Below are 27122 nucleotides of genomic sequence, written 5' to 3' on the forward strand. Positions count from 1 at the left end.
CCTGCCCTCAGAGGGCTGGGATGGGAATAAACACTCCTGGGGGTGACTTCAGAGGATGCCTGAGAAAGAAGCTATCTTCATTTTACCAAGTTACCAGAAGAACAGGATCCAACCAAGTTCAGGGCTCAGTTCTCAGGACTAAGCCGCCGAACGCAAATCAGACTGCATCTCCTACATCCCGGCCCATGCCGTACCCCCAAGACAACTCTGTTATTGCTGTGCAAGAGCTCATTATCCCTCACACAGACCTGGCTCTCCAAGGCTCAAAGATGCAAACTCCATGGTTAAACTTAAGCCCTCTGAATTTCAGTCAACATCACTAAGCTGTTCCCTGCAGCCTACAGATAAGAAGAGATGCTGAGGAGTCATCCCTGACAAATTGTAATGGTCAAATAAAACCTATTGCCAAGAGATGAAGCTGGCAGGCTAAACTTTGGCCTTTTATGCATTAATTGTGAGCTGTTCTTTAAGAAAATTCTGGTCCTGTTAGATCTACCCTTTTAACAAATCACTACTGTTCCTGGAAGACTGAGAAGACAAGGTTTGGAGGTGGGATTTTTTTTAATAGCTTGTTTTCTTCTGACATGCTTTTTAACTACGTCCATTTGGATGTTTGCTTCAGTGTACAACATCTAAGCTTTCCCAGGTCCAGATCTCCCAACAGTACCTTGCAATCCCCAGCTTGTATAAACTCATCTAGCCACACCAAATTTAGGAGAGACCTTCCTACCAGTACCTGCTGAGATCTTGCCTATTATTGCCCTTCAGAAAGAGAGTAACACTACATTTACAAGCAATTTCATCACGGTATCTTTTGTCATATACTTCTTGCTTACTTTCACCAAGCATGAGCTGCCCTTCTTTACAGAGTTGGGCGAAAGTTATGTCCCATGAGGATACCAGGGCCAAATACTGACATAATTTAGATACACAACTGATGAGTGAACAAAGCCGGCAATTCTGTGACTGGGGCTCTGAAACCACCATCCCACCTTTTACCCCGCAACCATATACTCAGCAAAAGCAGTGTGCAAGGAAGCTGCCATAACCCTTCCTTAAGTCCCACGGTATGTTTACCTTCTATAACCAAACCTTCTCTTTGGTCTACTGCTGCCTTAATTTGCATTATAAAAATCATTTGAGTTCGGGAGAACCGATTTCATTAAGAGCTACCTCCAACCCCAGGAAAGGCAGTAAAATCTATGGGTGATTGAATTGCCTCATCTGTCTGCTAAGACCTACTTGCAGGAAAGACCCAAACATCATTTAATCTCCACATATATTACTTTTAGTAGCAGTATAGCAGCTGAAGTCAAGCAGTCTAACTATTCTGGTAACCTAGTCTGTTACATCAAAGCATCCAGAACTCCATCCTGTGTAGTCAGCATCCCACAGCTCTATCTTTCCCTCTTTCACTGCACCTAGGCTCTACTTTCGTACCCTTGGATAATCTTTGTACATCCTACGGTAGCTCTTCAATCCCATGCCTCCATGTAGTCTACAGGTACTATAGGGAGGGATGCAAGGGGGGGGTCCAATTGTGCCTTGTAGGATAATTTCCTGAGCTTTAGGAGGTTGGTGGGGACATTCCTAAACAGATCTTATCTCAGACTGGTCCTCTCTAGCCCCATAACATGGCATAGCACAGTGTCTGTAGTGTCAGGAAAAGGCCATGCTGCTCCAAGGTCTGCTTCCAGGCACCATTTTCAGCTCAAATGTACTGGAATGACATTTATCTCCCTGAATGTCATGGAGAAGAAACTCATTATCCTGCCTTAACAATGAGAACAACAGGAAGAGACTTTCTATATTTATACTATTATTATTTTTTTATTACCAAGCTATGCAGTTGAGAGCTGGGTATGGACATGCAGAGGGAGGAGAGACAATGCCAGGCTGCATAATGGGGAGCGCTTTGGGTTTGATTTTTTTTTTTCTTTTGAAGTAGTCAAAATGTGGCTGTATTTTCTGGTAGACACCACGGCAAGGGAGAGCTCTGAACAGGGAACAGCAGAAGGATGCTGAATTGGCCCCGTGGATTCACTTCAGAGCTCTTCCCTGGCATGAAATGTGCAACAGCAAATATCAGAGCCCTTTGACAAGTGAGTGCCAAGCAGGGAACGTCATCACAAAGTGACCAGATGCAAGAGCTGAGCTCTCTGTACTGAGAGAAAAGGTTCAGATTGGAGGTGGGCTGAGAAATGAATGGAAGGCCAACGCAGGTAGGTTACGCTTGATGCCGTAGAGAAGGGAACCCAGAGAAAGGAGGCAAAGGAAAATGCTTCGAGCAGCACATTGGACTAGGAAATGGTGGCATCTGCAGCTGGTTCGCAAATGGGCAAAAGCCTGGATTTGCTCAAGCCAGAAAACAACTTAGTTGCAGCAACTAAGACAAAAGTTTCAATTGCACAGATAGAGAATAAAGGACAGAGCTGATGGGTCTACAAATGCAGACAGACCTCTCCTCCCCTTCTGCTCCACTCCTCCTCCCTCACACACATGCGTGCTTGTACGTAACACAAAGCTGTTATGCGATATTAAGATTGGCTTTAACCCAATACCACATCCTTACTCAGCAAAAGTTAAGCACACATTGCACTTGGGCTGCTTAACTTGGCCACCAAATACGACTAAAACAGCCTTGAATTTCAGTCTGTAAGGCTGGCACTGCTTTCCTCAGCATAACTCTTGATTACTGCATCTCATATTTACACTTTAAGCTCTCCAGGACAGGGAGCAGAACTCCTTTCCAAAGCACGGTTTTAAGTGTTCTGTGGTAATAATGAATCATCAAGTTATTATGGAAGTCATCCAAAAGAATTAGTGACATTAAACTAAATCTTCACTACCTCTGCTGTTAATAATGATGCAGCCTTTGTTATAGCCTCTACAACAGGGAAATTAATCCCCTAACAGTAGGGGGAAAAATGGCCTCACTTGTGAAAGTCTCTGTAAATATTTTTGTTCAAAGACAATTGCCAGCTAATGATCTACTAGCCTTTGGAGCTATGTATTGGTCCAATTCTCCAGCCAACTTGTCTTGCCAGCTGAGAGGCCAATTCTTTTCTGCTGGGCTTGCTAGAACACCCGGGCTCACCCGGGCCCTCAGCAGTAGGTGTCTGAGCAGCTTCTCATAGCACAAGCAGCAAGGAACCACACATTGATCGCTGCTATTAGGAGACTCAGTCATGAACACGGAAGTTGGCAAATATGGTAGAGGGTCCAGATGCGCTCGGCAAAAAGAGTTGGTGCAATGTAGTGATGACACATCACACAGTACAGCGCCCAGCACTGGCTGGAATAGCCACTCCTGGCACACCATGGCCTCATCGCATAGGGAGAACATGGTTGTTGAGGTCTTGGGATGCAAAGGGAATGTCCTGACCTGGTCAACAGGAGGGAACACTCAAATTTTGAATGGAGGATACAAACTGAGGGGAGTAGTCAACACACCGGAGGGCTGGGCTGCTGTTCAGAGAGTCCACACAGGCTGGAGAAATAGGCTGATGTGAACTTCATGTAGTTGAGGGATAGAAAAAGGAAAATCCTGGATTTGGGATGGAATAACCCCTAGCAGTACAGGCTGGGCACTGATGGGATAGAGAGCATTTCTACAGAAGACAACCTTAGGGGCTGGAGGACAGGACATCCAGGGAGATGCTTGAGATAAATAGGTTTGTACAGCCTTGAGAAGGAAAGATGAAGGCTGATCTGTAAACCTGGTCAAACTTTGTCGCTGGTCTTGCTTTGAGCAGGGTGTTTGCTCAGATGATCTGTAGAAGATCCTTCCAACCCAAGTTATGCTATGATTTTACCTCCTAAGGTAGTCCAATTCCATTTCACATGTTCCCCAAATTTCTCCTATTTCCTATGCATCTGTGCATATAGGTATAGGCGGACAGTAGATGGACAGGCATTAGAGGAACTTGACCTTTAGGAAAGTTCTGAATGAAGAATTCTTGATGACCTTTCACTGAAGGCAAAGCAAAAAGAGCAAGCAGAAATACAGAAACTTCAGAGTATTTAAAAAGAAATCTGAACGAAAGTGGGGGCAACTTAATTAGAATAAAACACTGCTTATATTCAGAGATTTAAATCATCTGTCTGAAATTCCAAACTGGCTTTCAAAAGTTCATAATGAAACGGAAGAGTGACAGATGCCCTCAGCTGACAAGGGAAATCATCAGCTTTTGATCACCATACACATGCAATACAGACCTCTACTTTAGTGTAGTTTGAAATAAAACTTTTGTAATGCTTCTCATTTTTGTATTGCAAATCAGGACTGAAATATTTGATTGCTGAAGTTCAGAAATTCTTAAAATCCCTATCAAGCAAGATCTAACGTACACTGTATCACTCAATAGTTGGTATGCATATGGCAAAAAGATGCTAGACATTTACTGGGTGTTTATTTTGGTGGTGACAACTAGATTTGGAAATCCCAGGGGAAAAATTATTTACAAGCTCCTGCCTACGTATTTTCCACAGTGAAGAGAAGCAGTCTGCTTAAATAGCCTCAGCAGGCTTTGGTGGAAGCTTCTCTTGGACCCTCACAGTTCATGGGAGAAAAGTAAAGTCTTCTTTGGAGCCCTATTTTCCTGGGGAAGAAATTGAGGCAACTCAAGTCAGACAGCAGGTCTTTGCTGCATTCTTGACCTCAGCTCCTACACCGAGACCTCCGGGACCAAGCAGCTCCCAACCAGCCAACCAAACCAGTTTCCTTGCAGATGCGGTGTCAAAAAGGTATTATCCTTTCCAGTTCAAACTGGAAAACTGGTGACTGTCTTCTGAGACCAACAGGAATAGCACAGGCTGTCCGCAACACAACTGAGAGCAGACACTTGATGAGGGGACCACCAGAATACCACGTGCTTGTGGCCCCCCAGAGAATGGGTGTATTGAGCCGGTAGTGGTACGTAACCAGTTCAAGGTATTTACCACCAGCAGGTTGCAAGCTAGCCACTAACATACTCTAGCACTCTCCAGGAAATCTGGGAAAGAGAAAGCTCTAGAAGAAAATGCCCCCAAGCTGTGCACCAGGTATTTGCTGCATTGTTTATCTCTGCACTCCGGTTTGGGGCTGGAGTACGGTTTTGAAGCCAGTGCCTGCACGTCACCACTTAAGAGTATTTGGTCCCAGGGACCACACCAAACTTACTGCAAAAACAAAGCTCCTAGACCACACAGTGTTATTGTCAGGGCCTTGGTAGCCTCAGCTTTGACCTACTGATCTCCAATTGCTCAGAATTACTTGCTAATGCAGACATAGCTGGCAATAAACTCTTAAATACCTCTTTCACGAGCTCATAGCTGGCCTTTTCCTAACACTGCGTTCGGTCTACATGAACGGAGCTCCTAGAGCCGTCACCTGCCACATGGTATCCTATACAGCCCATGGGCACCCAAGTTGCCTTCCTTTATTTGTTCTTTCAAACTAACAGAATTGGTCTTGGGAGATGCTGTGTTGGAGATGCCGCTGCAGTATAAAACGTCACTGCAGCTTGCAGAGTTTTATCAGAGGTTGCATCATGCTTAAAAACACCGTAAGCAACTGCAAAACCCCCATGTCCTGCCCATTTCCAGCTGTGGCTGCAATACAGCAGCTCAGACCTTCTGGTTCCTTTTTGTTACTGTGTACCAACTACTATCACAAAACAGCGTTTTGCACAAGTAAGACATTGAGTTCCTTTACCTCTGAGTGCTGATGGAGTAGCGAGCCTCCCGATTACCAACGTTGCGAACCAGCAGAGTTTTCTGGGTGCTGTACTTGACTGGACAGACAGAGAAGTTCAGCTGGTCAGGGAAGTCCAGGATAGCGCGGGCACCTATAGCTCGGATCGGCACAATAAACTTTTCCCTTTCTGTGATGCAAGTGAGCTGGTGGAAATAATCCTGCAGGGAAAGAAACAACCTCAGAGTGCATTTAGGACCATCCCATGGCAGAGGGAAAACTGCTGGTTTCTAGGATTAACAGTAGCACTCAATAACACAATAGTACTTTTAACTTTGGTGCCCTTTCATTCCAGTAGCATGACTTGCATGTTAACTTGCCAAGAAGAACAAACCCCGTTGATTTTGCAGCGAGCTGGCAGAACCAAAATTATCTGATACTTTGATAACCAGAACAGAGTCATTTCAGGTAAGGGATTACAGCAGTAACAAGAACCTGCTTCGATCACCACTGCAGACTATTAGAGGCACCACGAAGGACCTGGTTGTGCCACAGCGCTAACCCCCAGCAATGTCACTGAAGCTTGGGCAGGGGATGCTCAGGTCCATTTTCCAAAGGACTTTGCCACGCGCGCAGTCAGTCAAGTCTTCGGTGAAATACTCAAGCTGGACACAGTAATTACTTTAACATCAGGTGAGTGTAGGGTACATGTGTGTTTCCCATCCATTCCCACAGCACTACAGGGACAAGGCTGGGGACACACACCTTTAAAAGGTTATCTGGTCCATCCCCCCACCCCAGGACCGGCTCAACTCTACACCCAAACTATTCGAGGCATGTTTGACAAGTACTTAAAAGTACTAACAATTCAACCCCTATCAGGAGGTGTCAGGAACAGCAAACAGGAGATGCTCAGACATCCCTACTAGAGCAAACTCAACTGTCATTGCAGTAACAGATGCTGTCACATCCAAGATGTAAAAAAAAAAAAGGCTCTTTTTTCTAGGCATCTCAAATACTCACACTGGAAATTGCCAAAGGGTTTTTGCTTCTCATATTTGGAAGGTAAAAAAACAGGAAGGGAACTGCAGCAAACGACCTACAGAACTGAATATCCCATTTCAGGGGAGTGTTTCATCTTCAGCAAGTCCTTCTGAATTGGCAATTTTCTACTCAATCTTGCAGCCTAAGCCCTCTAAAATAAAAGCTATAGGCAGCCCCTGGGAATTCAAAGCACCTATTATCTTGGTACTTCACGTCCTGGACTGTTTAGATCCTCGGAAACTGCATTAGCAAATGAAGAATGCTTTATTTTTTGGTATTTTGGCCACACTACTTTAACAAAGGCAGTGTAAATCCAATTGAAAGCTGTGTGCCTTATTAAGTCTCAGCATGCCATATTTACTTATCTCTCCCTTCCAGACACCAGCTAGACGAGAGGATGCGTGGAGTTCAGATCAGCGGTGGGGATAAAGAAAAAAGAAACTTCAACAATTGAAGGTATTTGAGGGAAGTAAAAGGAAACAATGTGAGTCACTGTCATTGCCAAGGAGTAACTGGATCAAAAGCAGCATAAGTAAGAGCCCGAGGAATAAGTCCACCCAAAAGCAAGCACGGGCAGCCTTCGCAGCTCCGTCGCTGGTGAGAGGCGCTGGGACTGCCTGCGGAGCAACGCATGGGGAACAGAACTTCTCCAAGTATGCGAAGGCAAGGCTAAAGCAAAAAGGATTTGGCCTCAGAGACAAGCACGACCTTCAGAAAGCTGCCTCTTGCCACTTGTGCACAAGCACATTGCGTGCTGAGCCCCCGCTCCAAGGGACGCCCTGGGACATGGCTTCCCATACAAAGCTTGGCTCAAAGCACTTCAGCACATGCCAGCCCTTCAACCACACTCCAGGACCTCAGGCTATAGATCATCATTAAAATCTTCATCCTTCATAGAAGTCTTCTCTCAATTTCAAGGAACATAGGGATCATTGTAGGATGGTTCCTCTTCAAGGAACCATCATCTCAGAACTTATGCAGCTTGGATAAGCAATAAATTACAAGCTCTGGCCTTTCAAGTGTCACCACTGGCATTTGAATTAGCACCCACTGAAACTAAAGCAACTGCTCATATCGGAGATGCCATTTCAGGCTCTTTGCAAACTCAGGCTCACATTACTGTCACAGCCATACCAACCCTAACCGCTCAGTACGCCAGCAAACAGATGTCAGTTTTTCTGCACAACTGATCCTAAATCCTTCACTGAATTCCTTGCAGCAGGCAACTGCAAAGAAAAGATCCTCGTAGCACGAGGTAACATAGTTCGTCAAGCAGGGAAAGCTCCTTGCTGAAACCATGATACCGTAAAGGCTGGAAAATAAGGGCCATTAAAAGAGATTAAAAAAAGAGGAGGGAGACTGGAGGATGAAGATGCTTCACACAAGAAGGGGTACCGCTCCTCCTGCCTCCCTCAGCTACCACCAATTCATAGCAGGCTTTGAAATCCATGACTTTGCTCCAGGTCCATTTTGCACAGGGCCATTTGCCTCGATCTTCTGCCCCGTTCCTCCTCTCAGGAGTCGTTTTAAAGTATGTTCGGAGTAGCTTCCGCGTGCTACAAAACATCTAACAGGGCTAGATTGAATTTTAAAGGAGTTAATTTCAGCAATGCAATAATTCATCGTCCTGCCGTATTTCATATTAACCATTGAGCATTAATTCAGTCTCCACTGAGCATCAGTAATGAGTTTGCAAACCCCCCAGACTGAGCTTGCATTGCCTGAAAATGTTGTATTGCCACAGTGAAAAGAGCAAGAGGACAAAATGGAATAAAGCTGTGCTATGTTTTTATAGCCTTCTTGCTTCCTTCTTCCTCTAAAATAATCTATTAATAAGCCTGAAGGACACACAAATGTAAGTAAACCCGTTTGTTTATTTGCCAGTCAGCTCCACACTGGTTTCCAATTCAGCAGACTGTCAGACCATAATGCAAGGACACCCAGGAACACAGGGTGGCACGAGAACACCCACGCTGTACAACCGGAGCCGTAAAACAGAAATGTGTAAATCAGAAACAGAAAGAGTAACTAATTGGAAATGTTGCCCAGCAGAAAAATTAGCATTTCATATAACACAAGTGCCAATAAACAGAGAGATGTCAGCTATTTATTTACCTCCTGACAGTCTAATCATGTGGCACATTCCCAAATGACTGTGAGACAATAGGAAACGGCTCATTTTTCAAGACAGGACTATATGGCACATGGCATTTCAGCCACTAACAACTCTTGTGGTCCTTATATTTAGGGCTTAGCCACAATTTTACTCCCGTGAATCAGGAATTACTTTGCTGAAGCCAAACTTAACACCAGGGAAGAACAGATTCCTCAACTGAGGGGCAGGCACCCCTCTTCCGATGCCCTGCACAACCCCTGCAAGGAGCACAGGACCCAGTTTGGCAGAAGCCGTCGGGGTGTCGCTGAAGCTGTGCAGAGCTGCCTACGCCGTACGCTCACCAGGTCAAGGGCAAGACAAAGGACAAGGTATTGGACGTTCATGCTCTTGGGGGTTCTCTCACCCTACTTCTATTTGTGGTGATGTTCATGTGTTGCTCTGCTGCCTCTAAATTTGCAGAGCAGCACTTCGCCCTTCATCAGCACCAATTTACCTCTTCCACCCCAAAAATGAACACTATTAATAAATAACATTTTAAAGGCACCAGTGTACTTTGCAAAGCTTAGCTCAGTGAGATTAAGCTCTTGTGTCACTTGGGTAGCACAGAGAACTGCCCTAGGCCAACACAATTTTCACCCTAAATATTAATGATGTTAAATAATTTCTCAGTCCCTCCAAAGGAATAGATTATTTCGCAAGCATGGGGAGCTAGAGACCACAGGGCATTTCCTCTTTGGTTTTCTATACCCATGCTGTTTGAGGATAGGACAAAGAGTTAAACTAAATCTAAGCAGCAAACGGAAGATGAGAAAGCAGCTGCGCCCAAAGAGATCTTGCACCTCTGGCCTGGTGCAGAAACATCAGCTGGCCCAGAGCTATTCCTCAACCTTGCCTCTCCGACAAAGTCATGCAAAGAACACTGCTGGGAGGCAGCAGGATGCTGGTGGAAGGAGCTTGCCTTTTTCCCTGTAATGCTTCCTCCCTTCCATGCCACGTACTAAATCTTTCTGTATCAACCAGCCTCCAGATAACAGCGCTGACCCTTCGCATGACTGAGGATCAAGACCTGCCAGGGCCATAGCACTGATGTTCAAACCTCCGAGAAAAAGCATTGCACGTTTGGCACGGAGTAGGTGCCAGCTGACGGAGCGACCTCAGTAACACGCACTAAGACACGGCCACGCCACGGGCCCCGGGGTTTTGCGTCTGCCTGCAAAGTATACCTGCCCATTTATTCCTGTGCATGCTCTTTCAGGCAAGTATCTCAAAGTCATCCGCAGCACACCAACCTCCTGCTGCGTTTAAGGATGTCTAGAGCTCAGTGTCTGTGCCAGGCTGGCACCCTGCCACGCACACAGCGCTCCCTCTCTCCCAGATTCACGGCTGGATGGCAGGCAGGCAAGTATCCTCTGGGACAGCACAGCTGCAAGGCTTGAAAACAGGGCATGAAAAAGCATAGTCTTTGTTCCAGGCCAGGGTGAGGCAGCGAAGTGGCTGCCAGATGGGAAAGAGAAAAGCTCTCTGGATCTGTTTGTTCCTCTAGTATTTTCCATAATAATTAAAACCCCCTACCATTGAGTAGAGAGATGGCTAAACATCCTACCAACACCCCTCCCTGCTATTTTTCTACTGTTTCGTGTGCATTTTCCCTCACGAATGCTCAAGGAAGCACCAAGGAGAGTAGGGCCCATCAGTCCCTACCGCAGCAGCTAGCAGCGCCATGGAACACCAAGATGTGACCAGTTGCGGGCTGCCCGACCACAGCCTAGAGTAGACCTCACAGCAGGGTGTGGGCTATAACCGGTGTGCAAAAAAAAAAAAGACAACTTTAGAGATAATATTCAGCTGTCTACCTACTGTGGCCACCATGATATACATTATGCTGACTCCAGTTGTCAAAGTTGGTGGTCCTCACTCGTCAGGGTTACTTTGAGTCCTCCAAGTAAGAAGTCACTTTTAAACAGACTTTTGTATTTATAATTAGTGGAGCAAATCCATAATTATGCAGCAACGGACAGATACTAGAAACCAACACCTTGAGAGGCCTCCCCATCACAGACTCTCACCCCTGAAGTCAACAGACATTAAATGTTCCAGTGCTGAAGGATAAAAACCAGTCTGAAACCTGTAAGAGCCTCCAGAGCACCATCTTCACTATGGGAACAGCGTTTCCCCCCAGTTCTAGATCCAGCACAACCCCACTGAAACCAGGACAGTTCCTCAAAACCAACACCAGATGCCCTGTTCTGAATCCAGCCCTGCAGGTTCAGCTTCCACTGAAGGCACCAACCTCTTGGGACCTCCAGCCTCACCTTGTTCTCCTCAGGGGTGAAGAGGATGCGGAAAGTTGAAGGCATGCCAGGTGCTACCTTACGGCACACATCATTGGGGCTGATCAACTTGAAATAAGGTGAGCTCTCCAAGACGACTTTCACCAGCCGAGGAACCTGCAGGAAAGATGTGAAACTATAATTTTGCCACTTGGGGAAACATGAGGAGGGACCCGGCCATGCCCTGGTGACATCTTCCCTTAGCCACCTTTCCAAAGCACTTTTAGCTCTGAAGATACAGGCACATAATACACAAGAGTGGACTGGAATCACTTCTGCCTGGGGAAAATAGCTCTTGAGAGAGGCAGTAGGACAATGCTCTGCTGTGAGAGAAGTGCCAAGCAGGGAAGACACCAGCAGCATAGAGATACAATACCTGAATCAAGTCATCCACGTATTCAGCAAGCCCAGAGAACCTGCACGCTTCTGCCTGCATATATCCAGCCATGGCTCTAGAGAGGGAATGTATTATCTGAAGGCAAAATATTATTTGTTATACTGGGGCAAGGCAGAAATTCACTTCTAACATACTGGGTTTGAGTGGGGCAGTCAAGCTGCGGTGCTACAGAGCCAGGCAGACCAGCAAGAGAAGGAGACCCACAGACATCGTGGGCTTACTGGGAACAAAAGCAAGCTGAAGAGCAAAGGAAGAACATCAGAAAACAAAGAGACAACCCCAGAAACAAGGAGACAGGTAAGAGAATTTAAAGGGGGTTGTAAAGAAGCAGCATGTGCAGTACTCTACAAGGAAAGGCTGATGCAGAAGACAAAAGCAGTCGACTTCCAAAAAAATGGAAAGCCAGACAACCCCCCCAGGCTGTGCCTATCAGTTCTGGGTTTCAAAGGCATTTTCTGCCTTGAGATACATCGCCAGCACTGACTCACAGCATGGTTTCGTTATTAAAAGCCAATCTCAGCTCTCCGGAGGCTCTTGCTGCCTGGTGACAGCTGCCAGTGCAGGCAAGCCAGATTTCTGGGCATTCCTCCCCACATCCAGGGGTCCTTGCAGACACCTCACTGCAAGTTTTCACCCTCTGGGGATACCACAAGTACAGAGACAGCAAACAGGCGTTTTCTAACACACAGAAACCCACCCCTGAGCACTGACTCGCATCTCAAAGTCTAAAACAGGAGATTGACATCACCAAAAGCCAACAATATTAGACTATAACCACCTCTGGATTATCATCTCTATCTTTGTGTATTTTAATATGCCAAGGATTTTCCTTAGAGCTGATCTTACTTTTACATCAGTGTTGTCCAATGGTGGAGGCCTAACTAGCTTCAAAATTTTCTTGGTAAAAAAAAATCAACAGTTCACACGTTGCCTCCTTTACAGGGCATACAAATCCCAAGGTGCAGCTGTACAAGTTTATTATTTTTTACTGGGAATGGCAGAAATGTTGATGCAGATGTTCTTTTCCACTTGAGGAAGCATGAATAGAGCAAATGAACTGTTTGCCTGTTGGCTGGTACTTTGCAAAGAAACATTTTCAAGCGCCACATGGGTAACGGAGCAGCTGAAGCCAAAATACTTACTGGGAACAAAGCAGAGCCATAGGGAAAAAGAAACTGAGGCACATTTTATTCAGGAAAGAGGATACCTACAGCAAAGAGTGGTCTGAATCAGTGTGGACCACATGAATGGCATCCCTTGGGCATGGGTATCCATGTTGTGTCTTTCCAATATGCCCAAGCTAAACGCCAGACCGGGAATGGCACAGTATTCTCCATGAACAACTGAGGGACTGCACCTACCTCCTTCCTTGTCACAGGGTCTTCCATTTTCAGCCATGTCCCTGTCAAAACCTGTTATGTCAGAATATACTTTGACTTCTCTTGCTGTGCCTCCACCTGCAATGTGTCCTGACAGTTTTTTGTCATCCACTTGGTTGTTTTCCCCAACAGGTATATTCGGAGAGGGGGTTAATTCACCTGCTCTCGTGTACGCTTCCATCTTCCCATCCTGCCTCCTCTCATGCATACATCTTACTCTCCATTAGAGGAGTATCTTTAATTACACCTTTCTTTTCCTGACCTTTCTCTGCTTCCAGTACACTTACTGTTAGGTGTCACGAGAAACCTTTGCGTGTACAATGTCCTCTCCCAGAGCACTTTCTAACTCAGCTCCCTTCCTCCCTCCTGTCTTTTTCCCAGCAGCTTGCTCTTGGCACATGCCTCACTCCAGCAAATGTTTTCCCTGCTGAAATTCAAAAGGTCTCAATTTTCCTCTTTGCGGTGGAAGAAAATTGCTGATATTTTTCAACTTCTCCCTTCTCAACTTTCTTGGGAAATCTCAAAAGAATCACAATTTTTTCAAGTAAAGGTGGAGACCTTCAAGAGCGCATTACTCTGGATGTGCTGCGGTTCGCCCGGGGAAAGCAGAGAGCCACATTGTCTTAGAAAAGCCCAAGCAGAACAGAGTTAAGCTTAGCAGGAGCCTGAAGTGGCACCTAAAGGCCTCCCACTGCTGCTGCTAAATCAGTCTGTTTCTACTGCTGTTTCAGAACACCTTTCCTGGAGTGCTAATGACACTAATTATAACTTATTCCAGCATAAGGTGGAGAAGACTCAAGCCCTGTGCTTCAACAGCAAGCCGTGCAGAGGCAGCTAAACAGGCTGCGAGAGGCAGAGATGCCCTGCCAAAAAACAAGATTAACCAAGGAGCCACCAGGACATGATGGTAAAGCACAAGAGCAGGTAAGAACTGTACTAGCCCTCAACATTCCCATCAATCCAAGGCTTCCAAGAGGAAGGGTGACTACTTGAAAAGCTCGTTTGGGTTAGATGCCACCAGCACATGGACAAAATCAGGGGGAGAATTCCCAGCACGGGAAGATTTCCACCATCCTGCAAAATAAAAACTTTTTATTCTGGATGTGCTGCGCTGCAGCAGATAACTTGCTAAGCTGCGTACCACAAGAATTACGCCACTCTCCTCTTTCAGCAGGGTGTTAAACCTCCGCGTCCCAGCACTTACCTTGTCATTGTTCCTCAGAACCAGTGGCACTTCATAGACCTCGCAGGGGACGTATCTCTGAAATACCACCTCTGATGGGAAAGGCTGAAACAAGCTCTGTTCCAGGTCAACTGCTGAGAACTGGAGATAAAAGACAGAGCAGTGAGAGGTTCAGCTGCTGGGAGAAAGATCCGTGAATGAGAATCCTACATTGATCCCCAGTGAAGTACACTCTTGGTGAGTATGTCTGCCCAGCTCACTCTAGGGAGACAGTAGCTCACCCACTCACGTTCTGGGCTGATCAAAAGTTTCTGGACCACATTGAGCAGGCTCAAGCTAACAGGCTCTTCTGGTAGGTGTTTCTCCAGGTTTCCTTCTCCAAAGTACAAGGCAGCACTTACCGCCAGCAGAGCCCTGTGTTAATGTGGTCACTCAGCTCTTACTGAGAGCCCCATGAACACTCATGGAGCAAGTGAAACACAAAAATTTGCATTAGACTCCATAGGAGACTGTTTTGGGATATCTTTACTGAGACAGACAGACCAAGTCCCATACATCCCCAACTAGCTTTTTTTGATAGACAGTCTAGAAACCAGTAAGGAGAAAACAGCACTGGAGGAGGTAAGGCCAAAAAGGAAGTAACACAGTAGAATCACAGAATCATTAAGGTTGGAAAAGACCTTTAAGATCATCAAGGCCAACCATCAACCCAACACCACCATGCCCACTAAACCATGTCCCCAGGTACCACATCTACACATGTTTTGAATGCCACCAGTGATAGTGACTCCTTGGCATGATGACTTCCCTGGGAAGTAGTAGGAAAAACAAATGAGGTGAACGCTGGATGGTCATAAGGATCAGCTCTTTTCCCAGCATTACTGGGCAACTTGAGTAAGACTGGACTTGGTATCTCCTTTTTCCATCAGCTTTAAATGGATGCTTTACTGTATTCTGTTACTGCTGTTTTATTTAATACCACCACAGAAACACATCTGAAAATATCCACCAACAGCAACTGTTTACAGAGCAGAGGCATTCCTTTGAGAAAATTCCTGCCTGCTTTGTCTCCCCTCTTCCAGCTGCACTGCTCCCACTGAAGACACAGGTCTTTAGCAGGTCTCCTTCTCCACAGAAATCACGGTCATGCTAAAGCCAGTAGCTGCAGCACACTGCCAGTTATTTGTGCACTCATCTGATGCGCTCCTGACCTCCTGTGCTGTCTGGGGCAGTCCTTAACCAATTTGTTACAGGTCTCTTGCTGGCAATTTTCCACTCTACAGCCTACCTCGGTAATCTACCCGTTTGGACTGTGTGTTATACTGAGCAGTCCGGTAAGAAAAGCAGCTTTAAACATACATCTAAGTAAACATTGATCCAGATAAAGCACATCCACCCCACTCTTCCCCGGGGGTGATTCCTGCAAACCTAACACCCTCTTAAGGTTCTTCCAACCCAAAGCATTAATGCTACTGGTTTTGTTAAACCTTGAGTAACTACCATAGGCCCTCAGTCTTCAAAGGCCAGCACTGCCACCATTGAGGGAGCCCTATGACCCCAAGCATTTGACAGTGACTACATCAAAGCAAGAGGTGGCTATTTCAGAAGGAGGATGGGAAATGGAAAGCTCATGCCCTTGTGTCCTGCCCCAGCCTTCCCCCAGCACCATGCTTCAGCGACGGTAGCTAAACTCCAGCAAATTTCAGAGATTTATACTGGCTTAGCACAGATCGAGATTTCAACATCTCACCGGGGAAAAACATTTTACCTTTCCCCCGGCAGAATGAACTCCACCCCCAGCAGCAGTTTGAAAGGACAACAGGACCTAGACACCGAGGTGTTAAACAAGCTGGAGGCAAGCCCGTCACAAACAACGCACCTTCTTCAAATGTCACAAACAGCAAGGAAAAGGGCAGGAAAAGGCTACCTTTTGATGGGAGGTTTCACTCATGTCTAGAAGCTGGATAATCTGGGGCCGCCTCATCTCCCGAGTGCTGGCCAGCCTCTGCTCGGTGGTAAGAGACATCTCCTTCAGGAAGGCAGAGGGAGTCAGCTGAAATGCAAAACACCAGCAAGAGTTCCAGAAATGCCTTTGTTCAGAAAGGCTTTTCTTGTTCAAGTGCCACTGATAAATAATTTGTGATCATAGCCACTAGGATAGTCCTGGAAGTCCCGTAAGCTACCTGCTGAAATATTTAACATCAGTAAATTAATGATATGGAGCGGAACACATGCTCTAACCAAATCTGTCCCATTAGCTTCTCCTTCATGATTTGATGTGACATGTTTGGGGATTTCTGCTCTTCGGGTATTCATTTCCTCTTTGGTTTTGCTGGATGGAGCCAGTGACCTTTGAAGAGAGCGGGGAGGAGTTCTCAGAAATCCCCTAACCCCATCCTTGTACAACGCTCACTACCAACACGCACACAGCCACATCACTGCTGGGTCAACTGGAGGAAAGCAGAAAAGCAGCATTGTGCCAAGACTGAGGTGGAGGGGAATGAGTCCAAGTTTTAGTTATCTCTTTTTAATTACCGGTTGTTCTCTCTCTTCTGGCCTCAGACTCCTCCACAGAAGTATACAGAGATATCGCCTCAACAGACCTTCAACACTAGGTCATCTCCAGTCAGGTGAGCTCCAGTCAAAGGGGACATTTGTGGATGGGAAGGAGGAATTGCCCTGACTCCACTGATGTTTGCAGGGCTGGATCTGTGCTCCACATAGGATATAAGATACAACTGCTTCAGAACCTGTTCTATCTGGGAGCAGCCATGTCTCTCAAGTCTTCAGACAGAGTTTGAGCAGCCACCACATGCTCAGCTGCCTGGGGGACAGGCATGGTCAGAGCAGCACTCACAAGCCTGCCTATGTGACAGAAGATATTACTGCCCACGCAATGAGGATGGAAAGCAGCACACGCTCACACTTCAGTTACTCCAGTGCAATGCCCAGTCCACGTGTTTAACTTCGCTCCAGTGACACATCCAGGCAAGATACTGGACTTTTCCCAAAGCAGCATGCAGTCCGGCCCCCACTGCACGACAATTGCCACCTCTGAGGGAGGCATGGCAGCAAAGAGATGGGGAGGTGGTGTCCGGCTTCACAGTGCTGCTAGACAACGGGAGGGACACAGAGGGGGTTTCCAGCCTTAACACGGTTCCTACCTGGCCCCAGCAGGTACTTACGGTCACAGGCTCCTCTGCCTCCCTGACCAGCTTCGGATTACGAGGTGCTATCACTTTGTTCTGGAACCCATGAGCCGTTTTGGAGGACACCACGGTCCGATGGATCTTGCCGGTGGCCATGTCTCAGCTCACCTGGAAGGAGCAACAACGGGACTTTGAAAATCCAGAATCCCATTTACAGAATCACAGAATCATTAAGGTTGGAAGGGACCTTCAAGATCATCAAGCCCAACCGTCAACCCAACACCACCATGCCCCCTAAACCATGTCCCGAAGCACCACATCCACACGTTTTTTGAACACATTGACGCCAAACCTGAAGGATACACCTGTGTCTCCAGGCCGGGGCATCCTTCGTAAGCAGATAACATAAAGCCTCCTCACCCTGTTTCATGATTAGACCATATTTAAGTGGCAGAGTTAAGACCCATAGAAGTAAAACCCCAGAACAAACATTCCCTGAGCCAAAACAGCCTTTTGCTGTGGGCACAGACCCAGGAGCCACAAACACACACCAGGGCCTGCCGGCACTTCTCACCTTCCCCCCCGCTTCCATTACTTTTGGAACCCTATTTACTGGAATTATTAACCAAATCCCAATTAATATCCAAACTGTCCTTTATTATTCTTCAAAAGCTTTTCTTGGTGGGAACAGAAGGTAAATGTCACTTAGCAGCTTCATTTTGCGAGAGCAGCTGACCCCGATGTGACTTTGTGCCTGAGCCTAAGTGCTCAGTGTTATGAGCAACCTTAAACCCAGGGATCGCCACTGCCCTGAGCATTAACAAAATCAGACCACTTTCCTCCTTTGCAAACCAAACCTCCACCCTTTGTGCAAGGAGCCTGGTGATGTTTCTAACTAATGGAGCACAGAGTTCAATACTACTATTAAGAACTACAGTTTCTCAAGGCTAATTCGGTTGTTTTAAGTCACAAAAATTATCCAGCAAATATGACTCCTTCCAGGCATGAAATTACCACAGTGCCCCAGAGCATTTCTCCATGGAGAATGAGGGCCCTAATTTTCACTTATGAACACCCAAACTCAAGGCTCCCTACAGGCATTAGAGGCTGTAACAGCAGAAATAAGTATGAAACCGTTAAAGGAACATGAGCAATTAGCGCAAATATGAATGCAACGTATGGGAAAGCAGGGCCACTTAGATGTTAGCCTAATGGCGGTTCTTCTCCAGCATCCTTATCCTACAAGGATGGGTTAACCGGTCCACGGGCCATTCTTCTTCTGACCACTGGCCTGCCGACCACCTCTCTTAGCGCGTCAGGCAAGGTGGGTGTGCAAGAAAGGGCAAGAAGAGAAGACCACCCCAGAAAATAGGTCTCAAGCACTGACAAAAATCAAAAGATAAACATGTACAGTATTAGCTAAGCACTACTTTGGACTAGAAATAATTTCCCCCGTTTCTGGCTAACTGGACCAAGGAAGAGATGGATTTGCCCACTTTTTTCTGGGCCTTTGAAAGACCAGTGCTCTCGAACCCAGCTCTACCCTCAAATTTTTTTCATCCTGACATTAAGAAAGCACAGATCATATTCCCCCCTGCTTCCTTCTGTTCCACATCACCTTTGTGTGGACCCGCTGTACACAGCAAAACATCATCCATACAAATATGACCATTCCCTTCCCCTCCAGTTTTACCCACATCCTGCAGGGCAATAACTTCATTCCTTTACCCCCCAAACAGCTACAATATTGTACATTTGTGGTACTGGGCCCTCTACAGGGTTAGGAAACAACAAGGTTGCCATTTCCTTTCATTCTTGCAAAAAAAACAAAACCACACAGGAGCACAGCGCTGTCCTATGGACACGAGGACGTGCTGCAGCAAGAGCTGGATTTAAAGCTGGAAATAACTATTTTTTGAGATAAATCTAATGGGGATGATACAACATTAATCTGGATTTCAATGTTTTATTATTGGGTCTTGAGAATACCTGGATTATTTGTTCCAATTTTCTAACTGTAATTTCACTTCACTTGAAATTAATCCTGTTCATCATGCCCGCAATGCTTATTTCCAGACGGTTTCCAACCTCCGCATCCCCCTCCCAGCCCCACGGCTCCACTTCCCTCGGGCCAGCAGGGATCAGCCTCCCAGATTAAGAGGAAAGGAGCAGAACGAAGAAATCTGCCACGTCTCCCCGTAGAGGCAGGACAAAACAGCAGCCACGACTCAGCACACTTCCAGCCTGCCACCCCTGCCTGGTGGGGGGAGATCTCCATCCTGCCCAGCTCGGACAGCCCTCTACCCACCCCAGAAGGGTAAGGAAGGATTCCAATTCCCTCTCCACTCCAGGCTCAGGGCACAGACAGCTCTGGCACCTCGGCTTTAGGTTCAGAGCATGAATGCCCGGAGGAATCGGCTGTGCCAGGATACAACAGCTAAGACCACCTCGACAAGCAATGAAGAAATATGCCCAGAGCTGGGGTAGAAATTCCTGACTTGTCTCAGGAAACCAAGATGCATCAGAGCAGGGTGCCAAGCTGAAGATCACCAAGGATATCCAAGCTTCAGCCTCTTCCCCAAGGCTCCCTTTTCCTCCAGTATCTGCAGCTAAGCTAGAAGTCTACCACCACTGCAAGTTGCACAGCCATTTTAGAACCCCTTAAAAACCCTTCTAACTTCCCAGACTCTTAGACCAGGTATATAGTTAAATCCTGCTGAGTATCACAGGGGTGCTGCAACCCTGCCAACAAAACTGCCTCCTTCCTGCCCGGTGGCCAGACACTACCTTAGGAGTGCTTCTCCGGCAGGATTCACTTTGTGTAGTGCCCAGTCTGGCTTCCTGAATCACCACGGGCTATTTGGTGGAGCCTGGAGCCGGCCAGTGAACCGTTGGAGTGACCGTGGCTCCCACCAGCACAGCAGTAACTGTCACTGGGCTGGTGGCTTCCGAGAGCCCGGCGGAACCTGGAAGGCAACCGACAGGACTCGGAAATCGGGCTGCCCAGCGTCGCCTCTCATCAACTGTTACAGCCTTGTAGGCAGAGCAGGAGGATTCTTCCAGGACCTCAAGGAAGGAGAGAGTTCAGAGCTTGACATTAGCTAAAATCTACTCACTTCTCTGCTGCTGAGCTCCTCGTGCTCCGACGCGGGCAGGTACCGCACTGGCTCAGGGTGCTGTGTGGAGAAGCTTCTCACAACAGCAGCATCTCATCACGTAAGCAGCATGATAGGAAAGGTCCAGTAACCCAGTAAAGAGTGGAAGTTTACCACCTTAACCAGTTCCACACCAAAGGAATGGATGCATGTTCAAGCATTTGTGGCTTTGGGATTTCTTCATCTCTAGGCTGGAGCGGAGAACATGCCTTCTACCCTTAACTTTCTCAGCATCCTAATCAGTGAACTTGGTCTCTACCCTGCTGGTTTGCAATGCCACTGAAATGCCTGGGTCAGGTTAGAGCCTTGCAAATCACTGCAGCCCACCTATTTCTTAAACATCTCGCTCCGCAGCGAACGATCGCGGCAGTATTAGAAAATACACCTCAGAGCAGCATTTGTTAATGTCCCATGAGCTTCAGATAAATTAATTTAGATGCTGCAGACAAGCTAATCATTTCTTGGTTTAAGGAGTAAAGAAGTTTCCATGCTGACTTACAAAGTAAGAGTTTAATTTCTATTTTGCTCGCCCAGGGAGGACCCTAATGGCATCAATGCAAGACAGCGGGCAAATCGCCGTGTTGCTGCAGCTCCAACAATGCCTTTGGGGGTGTCCTCTGTTGCTACACCTCGTGAATACCCATCTGATGAGCTTGTTCCAATTAACCGTGCACACATATACGCACACACCAGCCAAGGACGCCCAACTTACACAAGCGTCGCAGCTGCCAGAGAGCTTCATGCATTTTCAGCGCATCATTCGCTATAAACAAAAGCTTCTCACGAGAGCCTCTGCCACAGGCGAGCCAAATCATCACATCTGCTTGGCAGGGAACTAGGAACTCTTAGTTTGAAAACCAGCATTCATTATTTGGGGGGTTTACAATGCAGTCAGGAAGGATCCAAGCCCTGAAAACCAACAGGCTCTCTCCAGCCAGCCAGCCTGTGGAAACTCACTCCAAAACATCTCCCCACACAGCGTCCAGCCACAAATCTGAGTGGAAATGGGAGAGCTCAGGCAAAGAAACCTCAGATGTGACACCCTTGTGCGCTCAAGGCACCAAGACAGAAGTACTGTAAGGAAACTGGATGGGAAGTGATGCTTCCCATCTCAGAAGGCAGAATTTAGAGACAGATGTCAAGGTGAGACCTATCAAGTCTCATGCTTGGTATGAGGTGCACTCACAGGGCTGCCACCTTGTGCTCCCTCCAACCAGCTCCAGCACCTAAAAAGCAATTGTAGAGCCTCATCTGGCCAGCAGAGAAGCAGCTCCTGCCTGCTACAGGCAAATAGTACAGGTTTCATGCTGCCAGAGGAGCCTCAGGAGCAAGGGAAACCACTGGCTGCAAAGTATCTTCATGAAGCTACATGGTAGAAGTGACACAAAACCCACACAAGGCTTGCAAGCACCTCAGCACCCCCAATGCCAAACCTGATGCTGGTACTTTGTTCCACTCTCACCAACCTCAACAACCCACGCTTGGCTGCGTTCCTGCTTCCAAACTTGCTGTCTATTTTTCCATCCCAAACCTCTGCACCCTCCCAAGTAGATGGAGGGGACCAAAGCCATTCCTTAGTGCTGCTTGCCAGCCCAGACAAAGTAACTTCCACATCTCCTAGCAATGCTGCGTGGAGAAAGCAAGTGAGAAAAAGCCTGATCTGCACACCAGCAGCTAGGATGCTCAAGAAAAACTTTGGCTGGGGGGCTCTGTTCCCTGGATTACAAAATCTTGTAGCCAACGACTATTTTATGTGCAAGACGTAAGTAACCTCCGGAGGGAAAAACAGCAGAAACCAGGATCACCTTCAAATGAAAGAAAAAAACTATTTGTTTCATGGTGTGGGCTCACAGCTACTACAGACTCTTTGCTTCAGGCTAGGCAGAAGAGGGTCTGCACAGGATCGCTCTGCTCCCTGCCGAGTATTTTTGGCCATGAGCTCCATTAGGGGTACAGAGAAGCACCTTAACCTCTTCTCTTTAGGGCAGCAATATTAACCTGTGAACACTACCTGGCTCACAATATGGGCGAGGGTCATACAGCCAAAGTATCTGTAGGCACAAGGCAGGGCTTACACAAGTTCAGTCGTGCCAGGACCTGGAAAATTCAGAAGAAAAACAGCACAACTACAGGCACAGAGGGGCCCTTGGGGGCCCGTGAGCTTGGCAGAGGCTGCAGAGGAAGAAGTTGATGTGAGCACTTAGATATGGCCCTAAAGCTTCCAAATCCCTTTGTGCCCATGTCCAACGGTTTCCTCTCCGCAAAATAAACCTGAACAGCTCTCTGATGGCACTGTGCTGGAAAAGGCAGGAAATTAAGAATAAAGAGCAAATTTCTTAACAGATAGTAAGAAAAGAAAGGGAAGTTTCACATAAAGGCACAGCTTCATGTCTACGCAGACCCTGAGCCGTCACTACACCGCGTGCCAGTGCTCTTATTTCAAGGGACCCCATGTCACTTGTGCGGAAGGAACAGCAGCCTCTGAGCTGGTCTGATACCAACCGATCGCCCTCCGAACTTAAAAGGCTGGGGATATATCGGCCCACTCTGCACTACAATCCACTATACCCAGCTTTTCTTGTAGGAGCACAGACCAGTGGCTGAATCTTGCTTCAGTATATGCAATAAATTCTTTCTTCTTCCATCCACAAAGATAAACCATCTCTCTCCCGAGTAATCGGTTAATTTGCCTTTCTATTACACTTTGCTGGAAGAGTAAGACAGGAGATCTGTTAAAAGTGAGAATCAGGATGCTATTGAACAATTTTGTTTAGCTAAATCATCTTGCCCTGTTCAGGCTTAAGTAGCGAGATCACATTCCTTGCCTAGAAATCACCTGCTTAGCTCTAATTATCATAGAAACAGCATCACAGAGGCCAGGAAAGGAAAAGCAGAATTTCCAGGACTGATCTCTTGCCCCTCCAGCTCACCGCTAAGCAGCTGGGTGCTTCCTAAATTGAGTCTTGCTACCCAGGAAGCCTCACCTGTCACCCTTATATTCCAGTCCCTCTGTATTTGATCACTTTGGTACTGTCATCCTGCAACTGATTACAAGAGCTGATCCATAGCTGAAATAATTAATAGGAGCCTCGTGTTATACCTTCCTATTATTTCTTTTAATAAACTTCAACTTTCAGCTGACAGCAAGGTGGACCAAGCTCCCTTCCTAGGGTCTGCTGGAGATTCTACAGCTCTGCATGCTGTAATTTACAACTGTGGCTCCTGCCTTACGTTTTTACAGCACTATTTTCCCTTTCACAACTGTCTCTCCCAACATCTGATCTCTACTGTTTTGGCTTGGCACCTTGCATCAACTCTCCTTTTTTATTTACTCTTTTTCTGGCATCTGAACCACATTTCCTTTTGGTTCACAAAGCATCAGTGCTTTCGTGCAGCTAGCAACTTTGGAGCTGAAAAAGCAGAGACCAGAGGACTATTAACGGATCCCCAGGTCAGGAGCAAGCGGGGTCAGAGCTGCCTCTGCAATGGTGAAGCCAGAGTAGCTACTGTCAAGACCTCATCTGAAGTTCATGGACATCATGGGAAGACTCCTATGGACACCAGATTGTTTCCACACGTGTCTGTCTTCACAGCAAATGCTCAGACACGCCATTTACACTAGCCTGCAAAGGAAAGCCAAGGTGACATGAACAACCCTATAGTCCCTGGAGGCTTAAAGTGTACAAACCTCTGCTCCACTGGCATGCAACGAGTTGTTCGTCTACCATTTAACTGCACACCCAAGCTGGAACAAGAGGTACATCCCTAAAAACCACTCCCTCTCCCGTTCTGAGCCATCTCGGCTCCTGCAGCATCAATTCACAGCGCAGGCTGCGCGATGATCGCGTCCTGACCAGCTGCCTTCGCCAGCCAGGACCTCAAGAGGTCGGGCATCACCCGAGTCATCCGAAATGCTCCTCTGAACCTCAAGCCAAGCTGTTTTCATCCCAATCTTCAAAACCTTCTCAGTGAAATACTTATGTGTATTCATCCCCAGCTCTCACAAGGGAGTTTCAATTTCTGGAAGAACAGAAACATTCATTCAGTTCAAAGATGCCAAACTGGAAACAGGTAACCAACCAAAAGGAGAGGCAAGAATACCAACCCCACCGCAGCTGGCTCCAGCCTCGTACCCAATTACCAGCACACACACATTACTGGCTGCCAGAACAGTAAATACTCCTTATTTACTGCATTACTGCTGTAACCCTGAGGCGTTAGAGCAAGCTTTGGCTTCGCAGAGCTCTTTCCCACCCTTCAGGCAAGGCTCGACAACCCGTTATGAGCAATCTGCACCCTCCTGGAGTAGTCTAGCCTTTGTCTTTTCCCCAGACGTATACAGGAATTGCTGCTTCTCAGAAAAATCACCTGCAGATTTAAAATGCAAGGGCAGGATAGTGAGGGTGAATCAGCTTTGCAGTCACTTCTACCTAGGCCATCTGCTGCATTTTTCATCATAAGCCTTCAGAGCATTTTAGATGCAGAGCAAGAACAATCAGTCTCATCCCTCATTTACAGACTAGGCAACACGGATAAAAATTTAAGGCCCAAATTTAAGGCTAAAACATCCAAAAGCCCATGTGCGAGACAGAGAGCGAGGCAGGCAGCCTCCATCCCCTCCCCATTTAACACAGCCTGGATGCAGTCACATCTGCATCCCACGGGAAGAAAGGAAGAAGTTTGGGAAGCTTCTTTTTGGAGAAGCAAAGCTTGCTCCCTCGTCCAGCTCCCAGTCCCCGACACAGAAAGTGCTGCAGCCTCCAGGTTGCCCCTCACCCACTGCGCTCCACAGGCAACCTCACCCCTAAAACCCTCCCTGAAAAAGCTGCTTCCTCGCAGGGGAACGGATCCTGCGGGAGCACAATCTACCACCAGGAGAGGTTTGGCAGGACGGAGGCTGCCCTGCCCCAGACGCACACCTGCCTCCCTCCCCAGCCCCGCACAAGGGGCAGCCCCAACACCGACGCGTGGGGCAGGGGGTGCCGCCCCGCTCCGAGCTCCGCCGCAGCCGTGGGTCTCCGCTCAGCCCCGCTCCCAAGCCCTCCCTCTCGAGGCTGAGCAGCCTGGGTGCAGCGGCGCCCGAAAGCCATCCTCCATGTTTCAGCAGGGGAGGGGACGCAGCCACCGCCACGGGGTGGTCACCAGCGTTCCCCCCGCCTTCACCCACGCCGAGGGGGACGCGGGGACACACTCACACACCAGGTCCCCGCTGCCAGCCGGGCTGTTGCCCTTGTTCTGAAGCAACGGGGCCTCCTGGCCAGCCCCAACACCACCATGGCAACAGCAGGGACGCCGAGACAGGAGGCGGCCGCGGCGACGGAGGGCCACGGCGACGCTCAGCACCCACCCGCTCCCCCCGCTCCAGCACAGCGTCAGCGGAGTGGAGGGCCAGGCCTGCCAAAGGGCTTCAAAAGCTCAGACAGGTTCAGCAGGGAGCTCCTGCCCAGTGACTCCCACCCCAGGATCACAAAAACCAGCGGCGCTTCCCTCATTTTTTGGGGCGCAGACTCCCGAGACGCCCGGCTAGCAACGCCTTCTCTCAAAGCAGTAACAGGAGCTCAGGGAAAGCCTAGCACGGCCATGCAACGAAACTGCCTCCGGCACACCCTCCTAGCTTCAGCGCAGCCACATCGCGGCTGAAACAGAGCAGCACTTCGAGACTGTCACGGCAGAACCCAAAGTGTTGCTCCCAGGTCTAAGAAAGCGAGCTGGCATGCAGGACTGGTCATGAGGAGCCATGCACCACCTGGAAACACCCTCTATGTCCATACACCCTAAAACTCAAGCCCCACACAACCCACAGAGGTGCCGGCACTCCAAAGGGACTACCTGCTCTTCTCTCCCCACGCGGGCGCTCCCTCCTGCGCACGCTGTGACAAGCTGGATGCCAGTTCAACCAGCTCACCCGCTTCGCCGGCATCTCGCGCCTCCCAGTCTGCCCACAGCTGGGCTCCGAGGCTGACACCGATGCCCAAACGCGCACAGCCAACCTTGGGATTTCTCAGGGAAGCATGGTAATAAATAAACCCTGATAAGCTCAGCCTAAGAGACACAGGTCTAAACTCTTAATTGAGGCCAGGCTTCCCCTTAGTCCTCACTGAGGAGCTGCAGGTGGGCTCTGAGCTCCATCACTGGGCACCCTGTGGTCTGTTCAAACAGATGCATTTCACTTGTGCTCCTGTGCACAGGGCTAAGGAGAGGTCAGTGCTTGCCGAGTTCAGTTTGAATTCCTCATGTTTATTAAGGCCAGAGATGCTTCTGGAACTAAGAAATAAAAAAAATGCTAGTTGGTTGGCTGACAAGATTGCAGTGGAAAAATGAAATTGCATAGGATTGCAAACAAGAGCGCTTACAAACCAGATATTTGGAGATTAATTCCTGCTTTATACTGAGCATCACTGATATTTCATTAAGAGTCCATCCAGGACACCTCAAACTGAGCCTTGGGCAAGCACCACAGGACTGCGAAGTGTGAAATAACCATCTGAAGAGCACATGTCATCTATCCATCTTCCCCACACTTGCTCTCAAAGGCTCCTGCCTGAAGAACCAGACCTGAAGACCCCCAATCATTAATGCACTTAACCTGGGAGCGTGTGCCTTGTGTTCCTGGCTAACAGCAAGCCTTCAGGCAAGGCCCACCCTGTGCCCCAGGAAAGGTGCCTGATTCTCAGTGTACAGTCTCTTCCAAGGAC

General features: G+C 47.8%; 1 protein-coding gene across 1 annotated transcript in view; it reads right to left on the reverse strand.

Annotated features, from left to right (window-relative positions):
• The window catches only part of HYDIN (HYDIN axonemal central pair apparatus protein), a gene marked incomplete at both ends in the record, with an annotated part of 135442 nt that extends 118014 nt beyond the window's left edge, over positions 1 to 17428 (reverse strand). Inside the window, 5 exons of the mRNA XM_082005613.1 lie at positions 5696 to 5895; positions 11147 to 11281; positions 14145 to 14264; positions 16051 to 16176; positions 17309 to 17428. Coding sequence (XP_081861739.1) covers positions 5696 to 5895; positions 11147 to 11281; positions 14145 to 14264; positions 16051 to 16176; positions 17309 to 17428 — 701 coding nt within the window. The remainder of the gene's footprint in view (positions 1 to 5695; positions 5896 to 11146; positions 11282 to 14144; positions 14265 to 16050; positions 16177 to 17308) is intronic.
• Between the last annotated feature and the right edge of the window lie 9694 nt (positions 17429 to 27122).

The sequence above is a fragment of the Phaethon aethereus genome (assembly GCF_964289735.1).
Source record: "Phaethon aethereus genome assembly, chromosome: 13".
NCBI lineage: Eukaryota > Metazoa > Chordata > Aves > Phaethontiformes > Phaethontidae > Phaethon > Phaethon aethereus.